The sequence below is a fragment of the Symphodus melops genome (assembly GCF_947650265.1).
Source record: "Symphodus melops genome assembly, chromosome: 12".
In the NCBI taxonomy this organism is placed as follows: Eukaryota; Metazoa; Chordata; class Actinopteri; order Labriformes; family Labridae; genus Symphodus; species Symphodus melops.
In genome coordinates this window covers 9,338,577-9,355,983 of record NC_136702.1, presented here as the reverse complement: position 1 = coordinate 9,355,983, position 17,407 = coordinate 9,338,577, and the positions used below count along the sequence as shown (strand labels likewise).

General features: G+C 38.4%; 2 protein-coding genes across 4 annotated transcripts in view; one reads left to right on the top strand and one right to left on the bottom strand.

The window, feature by feature from the left end:
• Positions 1–8,645: 8,645 nt before the first annotated feature.
• Positions 8,646–13,498, top strand: dct (dopachrome tautomerase). The gene is made up of 8 exons (XM_079357870.1): positions 8,646–9,126; positions 9,262–9,561; positions 10,078–10,178; positions 10,869–11,035; positions 11,130–11,309; positions 11,431–11,566; positions 11,662–11,863; positions 12,825–13,498. Exons 1-8 carry the CDS (start codon positions 8,838–8,840, stop codon positions 12,998–13,000), a joined length of 1,551 nt encoding a protein of 516 aa, XP_079213996.1. The 5' UTR covers positions 8,646–8,837; the 3' UTR covers positions 13,001–13,498.
• Positions 13,499–14,926: 1,428 nt separating this feature from the next.
• Positions 14,927–17,407, bottom strand: part of gpc6b (glypican 6b) — a 75,143-nt gene continuing 72,662 nt past the window's right edge. For all 3 annotated transcript variants that reach the window (XM_079357867.1, XM_079357868.1, XM_079357869.1), the window contains 2 exons: positions 17,192–17,367; positions 14,927–15,962 (listed from right to left, as the gene is read on the bottom strand). In XM_079357867.1, coding sequence (XP_079213993.1) covers positions 15,760–15,962; positions 17,192–17,367 — 379 coding nt within the window. In that variant the 3' untranslated portion in view covers positions 14,927–15,759. The remainder of the gene's footprint in view (positions 15,963–17,191; positions 17,368–17,407) is intronic.

Genomic DNA, 17,407 nt, shown 5'->3' with positions numbered 1-17,407 from the left:
AAATTTCCTGCCCCTTCTTCTTCTTCTTAACATGCTTCTGCAAGCCTGCGCCCTGGGGTGACGTATCCCTTACACAGGGATTGCCGGTGCATTTACATAGCATGGTTAATGAGAGATCAACACCAGGAAAGCGCCTTGAATATAAAGCTTTCTTGTAAAAATAATGAGCGAGCGATTGATCCATACTCAAACAAGCCGGTTTGCTGAGTTAATACCAAAGGCAGATTATAGCCCGTGCCAAAAGTGCCCTGGCGTGCGACGCCTTTTGCTTAAAGGGTCCCCAAACTTGTCATCACATTAGCACATGGTCAAGGAGTACATCCTACCTCTCTCATAATCTGCTTTCCTGCACAATTAGCCTTCTATAATAAGGCAGTGCCTGACAGCCGGCAGGGAGAAAAGAGGAAAATCAGTGAGTTTCACATAGGACGGATGGGTCGTTCACTGCCACTGATATATGGACTCTCTGAGGTGATTCTCTCTCCAACTCATCACCTACTGCTGGTCTCAAAGTTATGACAACATGGAGGCTTGCTCTTCTTTATTGTGCCAAGCATCTATTGCACTTTGATGAAGCCAGACAAAGAATTGTGAGGGAGGGAGGGAGTAGGAGAGACAGCACCCACGGCCAGGGTTGATGTGTTTTTAGCTCAGAAAATCTGAGGGAATCAGATGTTGGAGAGGGTAGAATGGCAGAGGGAAGGCAAGTTTTTTGAATAAAATAATAGATAATTTCATTCTGACAAAGGCGAGGAAACTATGGGCAAGAGAACAAAATAGCAGGAAGGGATGGAGAAGGGAAGGGGTTTGAAAAGAATAAGAAGAATTCAGTGCTGCTTCTTGCAAGGGAAAAGAAAAAAAAAACATTGATGACACCCGGTTCCATTCTTCCGCTCTCCCCTTTCTCTGCTCCTCGCCTCGCAGCACGGCGGGCTAAGCTGGGAGCTGTAATGTCATTAAATTGCAAATGCTTTTTTTTCATTTCCGACACACACTGTTTACTTATCTGGCAAAAACATATGTTGGAAGGAATCCGTTAAATTCTGCCCATTGCCTTGGGTGAAAGTGCAATAGAAACGGGCCCACTGAGCTCCTTCTGTCGTCTCCTTTTAGCACTTTGCCTTATCTACAAGGCTGCTTAGCAGCAAACTGGCGAGTTCAATGAAAAATGAAGATACAGTGCAAGATTAGGGAAGAACAGTGAGGGGAGAAATGCTTGGAGAGAGGGTCATCCCATTGCAAATGATTTCACTCCTCTCCATCTGCATAAATGACTATTTTTAAGGCATCTCCTGCGTCTGTATATTTTTCTCACTCTGCCACACATTTAATTTCACGCCCCGTGTTCTGAATATGCTTAAATGCATATCTCTGATGCACCTTTAAGCCAGAGGAAAGAGGATGATGGGGGGGGGGGGGTGGGGGGGGGGGGGGTGGGGAGGGTGCGAAAGCAAAATTAAAGATAAAATGGTGTGATTTGCACTACAAGTCTATTACTTTATGGCATTTACATATAGTTTACCTCTGCAATTCCAAGATTTTTTTTCTACCACCTTCCTATCAGTATTTGGGCTTGTATAAATATGTATAAATCTTTGTTGAGAAAAATAGAATTCCTAGCACTGCACTGGAAAGTTTGAAGGGTGCACTTTTCTTGCTTGAACTTCTTCTTCTTGCTCCCCTGAGACTGTCAGCATATCTGTTGGGGGTGTTCTCTCTCCCCACGCTCTGCCCCAACAAAGGCGCAGGCTTCAAGCACTTTGTGTCCCATGATCCCCCCAGATACTCCTCCCCTCGTTTGAGCAAGCCTAGAGCGGGATCTTGGGTCAATGCTTGGCCATGGCTTATGAGGAAAGGCCCGGAAAAAAGCCTGACGCAAGTGAGAAGTGTCATCCTTGTCAAACAAGTGGGTGAAAACCCAACACAGCCTCAAAGTGTAGCATGAAGATTTTTGTGGATAATGATATGCCGGCGACACACTGGTCTCTCTGGGTAACATAGTGACGGCACATGTGTGCGATCAGGTGGATTGTGTTGTTCTACGGTGGCAAAGAAGTTTGAGCTGGATGTGGAAAGCCCGCCCCAAACAGCAGAGAAGAAGAAGTCTGTGAATTGGCTCGGGAATGAAAAGCAGTGCGAGAGTAAGAGAGAGAGAGAGAGTGCGAGAGTGCGAGAGAGAGAGAGAGAGAGAGAGAGAGAGAGAGAGAGAGAGAGAGAGAGAGAGAGGCTATTCAGAGCACGATTCCTTTCCTTCATTGTCTGCCCCGCAAAGATTTGAATACGCTCACTCAAAGCAGACGGGAAAAATGCTTCAGACCCTCGCATTGTTGCCTTTCTCTCTCCTCTTTTCTATTTGCAATTAAATGCATTTCAAATGGAACAACTGTACAGAGAGCATTTCTGATAAGAAGGAATTCCATTGCCTTTAACCTCCTTTGTAAGGGCTCTGCAATTTCCGAGCACTCTTATTATGAGAATTGCACAATCAAAACATATCGCTGAATAGAAAATGCCATACAACTTAAGTATTGCTTCATTGAAAATTAAATTGCATTTAAAAATCATTTTTAGTCCTGTGTGTTCCTCATTTCTTAAGCCAATCTTAAGTGTTTGTGTTTTGCCGCTTTGTGTGGAACATTGTGCCTTGACAGGGCCCTTGTGTCCTGAGCAGTATCACACACACTGGTCCTAAGCATGGGATGAGATCAGTCAATTAGAATTAATGTCATCTGGTCATTTGGAGCTAAACACCCTCCGTGTGTATTGTGTTTGCTTTGTGTGCAAAGCATCAACTGCAAAACCAATCTCATCCTCCAGACATGAATTTTTGAAGGATTTGAACGCTGTAAATAACTCCAAACCCTCTCTTACGAGGTTTACCCCTGGAGCACTTTGTAACTTATCAGGGCTGCCTTGTGCCTCCTCTAATGCCTGCATTATGCTCAAATGTAAATCGGTAAGCTGCCAGAGAGGTGGGCGGGAATCACTGAAGAAAGAATCACTGAAGGGTCTAGCCAATATTCTGATTGGGGCATAGCAAAATAAACAGTATAGTTTTGTTTTTTAAGGAGCCGACGAACAAAATATATCACACTGCTCTGTTATATTCACAAACAAGTGCTCTTTAGTGTCACACACTCAAGAAATTTAAGCTTGAGTGATAAAAACTGACACTTCCGCCTTAAATTATTCTAATATTTGACAAAGTTTTGAGCATCATTTTTTTTTAATTTTCCAAATGCCAACTCCTGTATTAAAAGAAACTCTAATATATTCTGAGTGAATGACGCCCAGGGGTCTGTTTTGTACTTCTAATTTCCATCTCTAATGGTACAAGAGACTGATTAGTAATTAGGACAGACTCATTTAAATGCATGTAATGAGTGTTATTGGTTTCCCATATACTGTGCACTTTATAGCGATGAAGATGGATAGCATCTTCATCAATTTGAACGCATGTTGACCTTTAATGGCAATTAATCTAAAACACTGTTCTTCATGCAGCTCGTCCTTGAATCGGCATTATGCCGTAATGAGGATATCGCATGGAATCTCCCAAATAATTGACCTCAAGCATGTTTTGCAGCATAACTATTAATCTTATTTTCCAGTGGATAATTTGATCAGTTTGCTGGAGAAATGGGTTATACAGAGTACAAACTAGTGCAGAGGAATATGTGGCCCCTAGATATTAATTTGGAGATGGATAGGAGTCTTAAAGAGGATTAAAACTCTATACAGGCTAGTCATTTCATACGGCTGCATACCACCCAGCCCGCTGTATATTCTGTCAGTCACTGCTCGGCATGGTTGAAATTTGAAATGGTGACAGTTAAAGTACAAAGATGTCCAATCCTAGACTATTTCATGGCATATTTTGTGGCACATCCTGAAGGAAATGCAAACTGTTAGGGCCAGTTATTCCAGTGAACCAGGGTCGCCAGAAACAGCAACACTGCCCCCCTGCTATTGTCTACAGATACTGCATGTAACCCTCTGACTGAACAGCATCACTTTCTCTCTAACACTTGGGTAGACTGTCAAGCCTACTAACACATCATCTTCTCTGTATTTATTCATAGCTCCGATTTTTAAGACCTGCTCTTTAACATGAGGGTTTCTTGTCCTACCTATGAAAAGAGAGAGCTACATGTAATAATATCGGTATTATATCCCCCCTGATAGATTTAAAAATATTTACTGAAACGTCACAAAAGAGATTCATATATGTGTTTTAATTAAACATAAACAAAAATATTTTAACAGCTGTAATGAAAATAATGAGAGCATTTTACAGGTGACAACATGACGTGTGCTTGTTTTTTAAAGCCAACATTATAATGATCAGTATAGAGTATTTTTTTTAAGTCATGGTGAACATTTTTTCCCCCTTAGCAATAACACTAACTGTTTCAGTAAGGTTCAACGCAAAACATTTCTAAGCAACATAGACAAATATGTTGAGCATTTTTTAAGTTTTCAGTTGATATACTAAAATACTTAAAAAAAGAAAATTTGCTTGATAAGAAATAAAATGCTGAGAAGAAAAGCAACAGCCTAGTGTTGGTTCTCTAGTGGCACTTTTTTCTACACATCATGTATTACATAACGCTTAGACTACTTAAAAAATACTATCGTTAAAACAAAAACGATTTGAATTGGTAGCTTTCACCAGTTTCTAGAACACTCAGCTCTGCAAATGTAACTGAAGTGCCTACAATTAAAATTTCAAAAGGTCTCCTATTATTTAGCCAACACATGTTCCTTCAAAATGTATGCAGAGTGGGCTAAGTGTAACATTCACAATGCTGTCACACAAATGGTTGCATTTCTCCATCCTCATGGTAACAGGTATTTAATTTCATAAATGAATCTTCTCCTGGTGTAAATTCTCTTTGAAACACTGAATGGTTTCTTTTGTATAGCAAAAGATGTGGTTGAAGGACCTCCATTTAAATGATATAAATAGATGAAATGAGTTTCCTAAGTGATATGCAAATCAAAACAAGTTTTGTTTTTTTTCAAATCAATACTTCTCCTTGTTTTGGCCTCACATTCTCCTCAGATTAATGTAGAACTAAGCTGTATCATCAACACATATCATCCAAACGTAACAAATATTTTTAAGTCATAAAGACTTCAACTACTTTTATTGTAAATAATATCCTTCACGTCTTGTAAACCATTAAACATAGCAGCTTATTTCTGCATAGCTCTCTGGCACCATCCTGTGTTTCAGTCCCAATAATGGATTCTGGTTGGTCATATTAGAGTATATATATATATATATATATATATATATATATATTTGATTAAAAAAAAACCCATACATTTTAGATAATCTTTAATTTCAATGACACGTAGACAATGAACATCTAGATATACCGACTTAAATATACTGTAGATATAGATATAGAGAGTTTTTAACTGAAAAAGTAGATACACACGTTTTGTAGAATGTGAAGTTATTTAGTATTACTCAGTATCTTGTGTTTATTTTATCCTTTGGTTTTCCTAATGTACTGGGCTAGAAGATGTCTGGGGGGGTTACCCATAGGACATCACATTTCACTCCACATGAAAATCTGTGACTGATTAAAACAATCAAGTCCTTAATAATTTTATTTTTTTTCTCTCATATTTCCACACTGACGCATTTACTGAGATTTATGAGAACTTATTTCTGTAGGGATACATTCCATTTGACTCTTTCCTGGAATTCTGCTCACTAATCCTCTTGAGTGCAGTGAACCTCACAGGGTCGATTGTGTAAAAGACTCAACGGTCACACATGAGCTCTCTTGGGGGGCAGTGTTTATGTCTGTCCCATGTTCAAGACTCTCAAGTCGGTCTGATACTTCACTCTTTCATGTTGTTAAGGTCTTGGACAGTGACTTTTTAATGTTGTTGTTTTTAACAAAAAAAAGAATAGGATGACAGATAATAAATGATAAAAATTGTTCTTCATATGTTATGATAAATGTTGAGTTTAGATACAAACCCCAGAACTGTATATCATTGCAAAGATTAACAATATCTAAACAGTAACAATATGGACATGGAATTAGATTTTTTTTCACCAAAAAAATTATGGAATAACGGATGCAAGCATGCCACATGACTTATTAAATACTTCAAGAACATTCATTTTATATGACTTCAGTATTACTGCAAATAATGCTTCTATCTATCTATCATTCCTGGAATTTTGGGGAGAATAGAACTGTGAAAAAATATGAGAAATCAACAATTTTGCATTTGTCTTTACTCGCTATAAAGGTAGTGTACTGTGTGTTGGGATAAAGCCTGCCCTTAACTTTTAATACTACATCTACTTATACTGTCAGCAGTCACATGCTGAGCCACAGGAATGCATCAGGAGTGTAGGTCAAAGAGAAAAATGTAACCATCAGGAGTTTCTCTTAACAATGCTTCTTTGATTGGTGTGATGCTTCTGTTTCTTAAGGCCACTTGACTAAATCTTTCTCTGCATCATGTGTACATGATAAAAAAAACCCAACAAAACCCATAAGACATCTTTGATAACGTGGAGAGCAAGTGATTCTTTTCATTTTAGTCACAAGTGCAATCTCATGGATGCCCAAGTGCAAGTGGGGATAGGGATTTCAATTCAAGTTTGGCTACATTTTAAAATGCAATCATAAAATCAGTAACAAGACCTGGAAAATGTAACTTAATTAGTAATATAATATATTTGAATTGTAGCCTACCTTAATAATTGTAAAGCACAAGAACTGCATGAAAAAAGAAAAGTAGCAATAGGCTACAATCAAAAATAACATCTAAAAACATTTGTGATTTTTCAGAAATTCTTCAGCTGTAAGTTTCAATGACTAGTGCTGTCAAGAGATAGATATGTATAGGCCTAAAGTAAATGTACTGCTGTTAGGGAAAACACATTTCACATTTACAGCTAGCTAGTTAGCTAGCTAAGATATTAAGACCGTCAGTTAGCTTAAGCATGCTAGCTTTAGCTAATGATAAAGCCTTTCAGTTTTTAAGTCTCTTTAAAGGCAGCGCTGAGTTTGCTGCTATTTTAAGACCATGTCAGTGTTTAGTTGTTTAAGTCGATAATCATAAATCGCATAATCTTTACATTGTTGTAAACCATCTCTAAAGGAAAACGTGAGTAACATGTCTGCATAATCTGCCCTCAAATTTCCATCAGACATGCACTGTATGTAATCCTGATCTAATATCAAAACTCTTTGAAGTAGACACAGTAGAGGCCTGCCGGGTTTTGAAGCACATATACTCTTCTCTTATATCTCTAAAAAAGAAGTTTAACCGACTTAAATTAGTTTTCAAATCATTGCATTACGAATACAGCAGTGTTACATTAAAAATCATTGTCCTCACATCAAAACTGTACTTAATGTAAAGAACACAACAATAATTAGCAACTGTGTGGTGTAAAATGTAATTATTAGGCCTATCTATGATATTTTGTAATTGTTAAGGGAAATTGTGCTCGATTATATTTATTAACACTAATCCATGGGTTCTTAACCTATTTGGGCTCCCTCCAGAGGGTCACTGGATAAATCTGGGGCATTAGGAGATGATTCATGCAAGAGGAAGGAAGGAAAGGCTCAGTTCTGCATGACAGATGTACTCGTATTACCTTATTTTGGTAAATTAAATACTTTTACCTCTTTAAACTTGTATCTTCAACGTACAGGGAAAATGTCTATTTGTTATACCATTTTACAACTCTTACATTTGCCATGCAACCAATTTGGGCCCCAATTCGATTTTGCCCTATTATTTTTTTTAGAACAAATAGGCTATATTATTGACATTGTAGACTGAGTTTTAATTAATGTTAATATGACATCTCTAACTATGGCTGCCGGATTGGTTGAGTTAAAAAAAAATCTCTTTGAAATGAATAATGTGGCACAGAAGAATAATGTAGGCTATAGTACATGGATATCCTAAAGTACAAGTACCTGAAAATTATACTTAAATACAGCACTTTTGTATCTGTTAAAGTTTTAACACCTAGCAATCTTTACAGTTACTTTTCCATCAGTTCACATGAGCGGCAAAGGGTGTCAGCTGAGACTTTGGGATGGAGGGTTTTCTATCAATGAGAACCGACCCTCATCGATGACAAAAAGAACTGTAATTTCTGCCTGGATTAAAGTGATTAGTCCCTCATGAAGATAATACCACAGTTTACAGTCAGGTCATTTGGGAATTTAGCCTCCATTATAATGACTTAGAAATCAAATGGGACAATGCTTCTTGATTGTTGTCAGATTGTTTGCTATTAGAATCATCTTTAGCTGTTTTCCCATACATAAATACTGAATATATCCTATATTTGACCGGATATGCTGGGAAAAAAATGATTGGATTGTTTGTTTTAGTTGTTTCCCCTGATTCCCTCAAAAGCATGAAATCAGACACAATCCAGTATTTGGAACAGAGTTCCTACACAACACTTTATACTCCCTCCAGGCTGTTCCTCGCTATTCATCCAGATCCGAGTCCAGCTCCCAGCTCTGCCGTCAGGTGATCATCACAAGACCAGTGGCTTAATCCTCCTAAAGCTCTACAAAAGGAAGAGGAGAAATTAGAGGGCTTTCTTAATGTGCATGAAACCAAGTGGAACACAACATGATTCGGCTCTAAGTGTTGCTTCCACAGATCTTTAAAACTATCACTGAATCTAATTCAAAGATACACAACTGTGGACCGTAGCAGACTAAGATTCCACACTCTTCTGGAGGAACTAATCGACCACTTTTTTTTTTGCTGAAAGTTGATGTACAGACTGATTTGACTGGAGGAAAACAAACAGCTTAAACATGAAAAAGGCTCTGGGTCTAGGTTTCCTATGTTTGCTGATTTGGTCAGAGTCTGCGGTGGCTCAGTTTCCACGTGCATGCTGCACAGTCCAGGGGATCCTGTCAAAGCAGTGCTGCCCACCTCTTGGCTCAGATCCCGCCAACGTGTGCGGTGTTTTGTCGGGGAGAGGAAGCTGTGTGACTGTTCAAGTCGATGAGAAACCCTGGGGAGGACCATACAGTCTGAGGAATGTGGATGACAGAGAGAGGTGGCCGACCAAATTCTTCAATCAGACTTGCAGATGTAATGGTGAGTCATGTACAATCTCATAAAGATGTTTTTTTTTATTTATTTTTTATCTGGGATAGATAATGACATATGTTGAAAGTATAACATCGTCTGTATACAAATGATAACAGGTCAAATTTACCCTCTGTCATGCAGGTAACTTTTCAGGGTTTGACTGCGGTCAGTGTAAATTTGGCTGGATTGGACCTAATTGTGACCAGAGGAAAACTCCTGTGGTACGCAAAAACATCCATGACCTGACCCCTGAGGAGCTCCAGGAGTTCCTAGATGTTTTGGACCTGGCTAAGACCAGCATCCATCCAGACTACGTTATTGCCACCGAACATTGGATGGGACTCTTGGGACCAAATGGCAATGAGCCCCAAATTACAAACATCTCTGTTTATGACTTCTTTGTTTGGCAGCACTACTACTCTGTCCGTGACACTCTTCTGGGTAAATGATCCTTTATAAAACTAATAGAGGTGGTTGGCTGTACTTTTTTTTTTTAAGATTATGACTGTTTATTATTATGATGTCAAAAATATCATAAAAAATTGAGCAGGAATATAATAGTAACATAGGCATAAATTATGGTGGGAACTGCCATTGTTAAAGCCATATTTAAGGTAGCTCCAGAAAGATTCATGAAAGATTTTATGTAACAGAAAATCACCTAATCAGTGATTTCTTAAAAATATACGTTTGAGATTTTCTCAGATTATGTATTATATGTTCACCTTAAAATTGAACATTTTGTTTTTACTGATAGTTGATTAATAATTTATAATGTTACTTATTGAATCAAGAGGAATGTACATTTTTAGAATGACTTTAAGGGTTGTTTGTGAGAAATCAATTGGATGGATTACAAAGTATTAATATTTGTACGCAATTTATAGTGTGGAATGTGCACCCACTTGCCTTGTGATTGCGTAGATTAACTCATTGATCACTTTGTTTTTTCTGCAGGTCCAGGTCGTCCATTCAAAGCAATTGATTTCTCACACAAAGGACCAGCATTCATCACCTGGCACAGGTATCACCTCCTCACTTTGGAAAGAGAGCTACAGGTGGGTGTAGAAGTCTGACTTGGTGTTTGTCAGCTTAATTAAAAAAATATGTTTTTAGGAAGTGCTGAATGATTAAAAGAAACTACATTTACAAGAGCTGATATTCAATTAAACCAAATGGTTGATCAAAAGAAGAGCCTTGTCACTGTGAACTTATTTTTTCATTTAGGGTCTTTAGGGTCAATTATTATCTTTAGCGATTCATTCAAAATCCTAATTTGTGCAAAGGTTTATTTCTGATTATTATCAAATCAGTGTCTGATATCTTTGAGCACTAGAGAGTTTTTTTTAATTAAAGTTAGATTTGTTTCTTAAAAGAATTCATCCATCCAGGTTATCAAGGAGCAGGTTTTTTTCTTTAAAAAAGTTTTTGTATGATGCATGGTTCTTAGAGAAAGAACAAAGTTCAAGTGAAGTGGAAGTGAGAGACAAAGACATTCAAGAGAGACAAAAGAAGAAATATAGATCCAAGACGCTCAGTAACAGTCCGCCTGATCGTTCCTGAATGGTTGTACCACCAATACCAGTGTATGACCATTGGGTTAAGCCTGCAGTGGCCCGTCAGATTTTGGAGATAACTGGGGAAAGTCCAAGACCCCCGTTCTCTTGTCACCAGCCCTTGTTAATCACCAAAATTAACATTTAAGTACTAGTGTAAAAAATAACAAAGTTATGTTTTTTTCTTTTTAGAGGTTAAGCGGCAATCCAGATTTTGCAATCCCTTACTGGAACTTTGCCACTGGGCAGAGTGAGTGTGATGTGTGTACTGACTCCATGTTTGGGGGAAGAGACCCAGAAAACCCATCCCTCATCAGCAGCGGGTCAAGATTCTCAAGATGGGGGGTGATATGTAACAGGTTAGCGCAAGATACTGATGGAAAGAAAAAAAGACTAATTGGCTGGAAATAGAAATCAGTAACATTTTCATATCTTAATGGTTTTCTCTCACAGTTTGGATGACTACAATCGGCTGGTTACCCTTTGTAATGGCACCAATGAGGGCTTCATCCAGAGAGGAATGATGGAGAGGGCTAACGTGTCTCTGCCCACCATGAATGATGTCAGAAGCTGTCTTGGAATCAGAGATTTTGACAGCCCTCCATACTACACCAACTCCTCCTCTAGTTTTAGGTACAACTTATGTTTGACATTGAAAATACGGTTAAATAAGTATTTGCAATTTAACACTATACAAATCCTCTGCATGCTAGTTGATATTTTAAATGGGTGACTTTGTATTTTTCAACAACAGAAATGCTCTTGAAGGATATGAAAAACCTGATGGACAATTGGATGATTCAGTCGCTAACCTTCACAACCTGGTCCATGATGTTCTCAATGGAACTAGCTCCATGTCTCACTCTGCAGCCAATGACCCCATCTTTGTGGTCAGATTCTGATTTCATGGTTTACTTTAAAAAGATACACAATAGTATCCTTGTGGTTGTTGGTTAAATCACTCTGGTGTTCCTGGTTCTCACAGGTACTCCACGCCTTCACTGATGCCATTTTTGACGAGTGGATGAAAAGGTTTGCTCCCTCCAACGCCTCCTTCCCCGATGAGATGGCTCCAATTGGTCACAACAGAGACTTCAATATGGTGCCGTTCTTTCCATCAATCACTAACCAGGACATATACGTTCCCTCTGAACAGCTTGGATATTCCTATGCTGTTGTAATGGATGGTGAGAAACTGTTAATACCACAGTCTAAAGAAATTGTCACATGTGATTAAATGCGTTATTTCCTTGATTTAAATGTTAGCAGCACTATGCAGTAAATAAGACAGGAGCCAGCATTAAGACGGAAATCAGGGGCAAACAGCAAGCCTGGCTGTATCAAGAGCTAACAAAAGCTTTAATCTTTTAAGTGACGTTAAAGCTTTGACCAGAGGCTTGTAAGCATAGCTTTGCATAAAGACTAAACTCAGGGGCAAGGAGCTTGAGCTTCTGCTAGCTTACCTTGTAAAGAACAAATTTGCATATCTTTGTGAGAAAACAACATTTGAAGTTTAACCTTTTACTTTTACCACCACTGAAACAACTATTGGCGCATTAACTATGAATCTAGAGCAATTAGCCCATTGGCCTTACCTAGCTCTGTTGTAAACATACAAAATCTGTACATTTCATATCAGTTACGCTAATAAAGGACTAGTTTCATTTGACATTCTGCTTAGCATAAGGATGTGAACGGTCCTTAACGTGCCGTTTTCCTAAACTATCAACCACCCCTCCAAAGTTCACTAATAAAAACATCTTCTTAGAGTTGCTTAAGTCAGTAAACTGATTATTAAAAAAGTATTTAAATGTATTGATTAACTAATAGCATACTACCCAAAGTAAATTCTATACATATGATTTTTCCACATTTAAAAAATGTGGAAAAATGGTAGAAACTTGAAAATACCTGCATGTTGATGGCCTCATACTTGATTGTTGGAGGGATTAGTTTTGTTGAAGGTCACACAGACGGAGAAAATGGATGGGAAAAACGGTGGGAAATGAAGTTTTGGACTTATCAAATCTGTCAATCTGTCCTTAGCTGTATTTTAACATATTGCTTGAAACACGATGATGGACACATCATTTTTGCTGCAAAAGGCTCCTGAAAATGAACATCTCCTCCTGTGCTTCTTCTTTGCAGAAGCAGATGGAGGGCCAAGTGTGTTTGTGCTGGGCTCCACTCTGGGGGGAATCTTCATCGGTCTCCTGGTGCTTCTCCTTATCTTTGTGCTCTGGGTGCGTCAGCGGCGAAACAGAGGCTTTGAACCTCTGATAAAAGCAGACTTCAGCACTAGAAAGTACACAGAGGAAGCGTAAATTATCAAATGTTGTTCCGATGCAGTCTTCAATCTTTATACATACCTAAGAGAGATGGAGCAGCTGATCTACTCTGCTATGTAGGCAAAATGCAAATAATAATCCTGTAAACAAAGAGAAATGTAACTTTCTAGAGTTTTAAATCCAATTGAGGAGACAATGTGAATCAAGTAGCATCCACTTTAAGATAATAATAGAAACTTAATATGGGTTTCTAGTGGGACCAATCATAATTATTGTAAACTTTAACTGGTTTGGTGACTTTCTTTTACAGTATCACAAATACAAATAAAAATTGGAATGTTTTTAATAAATATTTATTGTCAAGAACAGTAACAAAACATGAATGCAATAGTTTTCATTGCACTGAAAAACAATAAGGCATATTTTCTTAACTACTGTAGTTCCGCCCTCCTGGTTTGAACCATGATTCAAACTTCAAACTAACTTTACCTCATTTGGATTTGACTTCATAGAGCAATGCATTCATTGTAAAAATGCTGTCTCACTGCAGTTCCTGCTACTTCTATTTTTCAGATAATTTGTCTGACCAGAAATCCATTTTCAATATTTTATTGCAAAAATATTACATGTAAAGTTCAATGATACAAAACATAAAAAGGGCATCCTGTAAGATCATTATTCATAATAAAGAATCCTTTTAAATGACACGTTTGACACATTTTCCACTTGTTCTTGCAATGTTGATGCAAATGCTGTCGTAAGTGCAATAATGAAAAAAGCTGAACATGAATACACTGCTATGGGTACACTGGCTAATTCGTTGGACGTGTAAGCTAAGCTGGGCCTGTGGTTACGGAGCTGACGGGCTCTCAGAGAACAGTGGACGTACATACTGGCTGGTTTTGTCCGCCCCCCTCAGCAGTGCCAGGCCTCTCACATTCTCTGTGAGTGCGCTCTACTGAGGAGCTTCAGCGGAGCATTCAGGCCTGTCCAGTCTCCACAGATTCTCATTTCACAGGTGACTGTAGTCGGCTTCAAGCCTGTCTGTGCTGCAGACACAACCATTCAAGCTTTACAGATAAATTTAGGGACCTTTTCTTTGCATTCCCGGTAACCACTGTGTGCTGTTTGCTACTTCTTCTTTCATAATTCCTGCAGCTTTTTTACATATCTGTTGGGATACATTTTTCAAAAAAAAAGACAACATTTAACTTCATTTCTAAACTGTCTGCCACTATTTCAGTTTGTTTCTTTTCGAAAACATCACAACACACTTCAAATAGTTAATCCAATTTGTGAATAAAGTTACAGGATAACAATCACATCTGCCTCATTGGCACCTTCTTTGTTGCTGTTGCCCCCTGTATGTGCAAACCAATACTTTCCTTGAAATAACACATTTTATGTTTCTTATAAGACAATCAAGATAATGCACAATATATTTAATAGGATCCAATATTGTTGATTTTAAAAAAAACAACCTATGGAAGCACACTTTTTTTTGGTAAAATTGTGATTTTGTATTACATTGGGGAGCATGTCCAATTACAAATTTACACAAACTGCTTTATCATCTCAACAAAGTTTGTTTCATGAGCAGTTTGAAAATCTTTATGAACACATTTGTAAAATATTAAATTCCCTATTCAAATGGAAATACGTTAGGTAACAACTTACCTACTGAAGTCTTAAGCCCCTTCTGATATAATGATACCCAAAATAATTGATTCCCCATTTTTATTAGATACTGCAAATTTGCATTTGTTTAGCCATCTCTAACATAATGAAGTATGTCCAGGACCTCCCCCCCAAAACACTACAGAACAACCATTTACTACTATATTACAACGTACAGTGGCACCTTTCCCTATGTGTCAATCATTGCTCCATATCGTTCAGTCCAGGCAGTCTGCTTCAGAAGCCAAGGCAGAGAAACCAGCATGATATATAAATATTTTGCAGATTATAAATTTGTTGCGAGGCAAATGCATAATAAAAAAGCCAGTCCAATGCCTTTTTTTTTTTTTTTTTTTTTTAAACAAAATGTGAGTTTAGCACAATGCGGCTGTTGAACAATTTTTGATGGATAACTGGAAAATACTTAAAATGTTGTCCTGTTTAAAATGACTTTGAAACACAAGATGAAGCAGCATATTATAAACCTAAATGGATTTATAACCACTCTGAGCAATATCAGAATATAATGAACTTTCTTTTTTAAGAAAAAACAATAATTGGCACATGATGTTATGACAATGGAAGAATTGAAAAGTTGAAACCAAATGTTCCTGAATTTTTCAGCAAATAGATCACCCCTATTCTCCCCAAGAAAATCTTCTGTTTGATATTCAAAGTTATCAAGTGCCTCTTTTCAATGCATCAAATAACCACATTCTCACCTTTTTTCAACACACAAACAACTTTTTGCATTAAAAAAATTAAAACAATCAAAGTGCGTGTTATAATTTTCCACATGGAGACCTACATTAGTACCTGCCATATGTGCAAGAAATCTCTGAAGCAGAGTCTGTTGGGTCGGCATCAGGGTTAGACGGAGGGGTGATGCCGTCATATATCAAGTCTAGGGATGGCACTGCAACGATCTTTGGGAGAATTGGAAATCACAATGCATGACTGCTCTGGTTTTTTCGAACAGTCTCCTCTCACTGTGAGGCGGGCAGCCTGGATACTGTCTGCTCGACTGTAGCTCCAATCTGCCTGAATACAAAAACTGCAAAGATGATAAAAGAAAGAGAAACAACCCTGCTGTCCATGTTTAGCTGGCTCCTCCAGCATTATCTCCACAGTTGGTGGAATGCCAGGGCTGAGAGGGCCAGCATGGTTGGCAGGGCTATTGGTGCACGGAGCGGGTTGGAATCATCCACAGGCCCGCTCCGGTCAGCTTCCACCACCGGGGCTTCGGTGGCAGCATCGTCAGCCTCTGTAGGGCAGACGTCTGTGCAGCCACTGCCACTGCCTGAACCACTGCCTTCATCACCTGCAACAACAACAACAACGAAAACAACATCTGTTGGAGTGAGCACATCACTGAAAATGCAACATCATTAACACTTTTTAAAACTCTAATGTATTCAACCACACGACTCGAAGTGTCTCAAAGATATAGCTCTGATCTGACTCAAAAACGGCTTTAATAAACCCGATAATACTGCATGTCCAGCTCTATGGCTGAAGAGCAAATAGCGTTTCACGTCATCAAAGAGATATTGCAAAAGGCTGCATGGAACACAAAGACAAACTATTTGATAGTTAATTACGAGTGCATTCCAGTCAAGCTCGGAGTTGAACATTGTATTCATACCTTTTCTTTTCGTTTGTAGCCCATCATTTATATTGAAAACAACAATAATTTAACACCCTTGTATATGTAAAACATAATGCCTTGCATAAATACATGATCAATAAGTTACGGCAAACTTACCTGTTCAATAAAAGAACATTTATCACACATCTTAATGCCATTGTGGTGTCGCACAACGTTGTTGCAGATATTTGTAATATGGCAGTTCTGATAAGCACCAGGTGGCAGGCAAAGTGATCATAGCGCTGCATTTGACTGCAGATTGGTTTACAGAGTTCATACTGTGGGGACCAAAATAGCTAAAAGCACGATCAAGAGGACAACATTTTTAAAAAAAGGAAAATACTCATAAGATTTTGTTTGATTACAAGCTCAGCGAGTCATGTTTATCGGGGATAATACAATTTGTTAGCGTAAAGTCACAGCTTGTTTCCACTACTAAGACGGTACCAAAATTAAATGAATAAAGGTTTCATAATGCAGTGTAATGGGCGCACAATAACAGTATGCAAGAGTTTGTGACTGTAATCTCAGCAAATCCGAAAGTCACTGCTGAAACAAATCTATTCTTTGTTTGCTAGCTGTTTCAGGGGGGGTATGTACACACCAAATACTGCACAGCCAATGTGCTGTCAACAAATTGCTCTTAACTGGGTGTTTTCACATTGCAAAGAGCCTGTGTTGGTTATCGGCTCCCTCTGTGCTTTTTCACTGACGCTGATTAGCTCTGCCACAGGGTTAGGTAGCGTTTCAAAGTAGACAGCTGATCAAGATGAATGACAGGCTGGAGTATGAACTTGACCGACCAGGGCAGTAAGGGCACGACTAAAAATGCCTCTATAAAAAAAGACCCTCTCTCCTCAATAAAAAAAGGCTCATTGTTCCTTTGAAGGAAAATTGCTTACTTGAGTCCTGAAAGTAGATATCATTGCCGTTGTAGGCGTTTTTTAACTTGTTTGTCATCACTCTCAGAGCCATGATCTGCTGGCGGATGAAGGTGTCCGGACGCGTGATGTCCACACCAACCTCTGGGTTGTTCACCTGGTTCGTGAGTCCATCCTTTTGAACTTCAGGGAAGTACCTTCAGATGAAAATGAACAAATAAATGTGTTAAATTAATT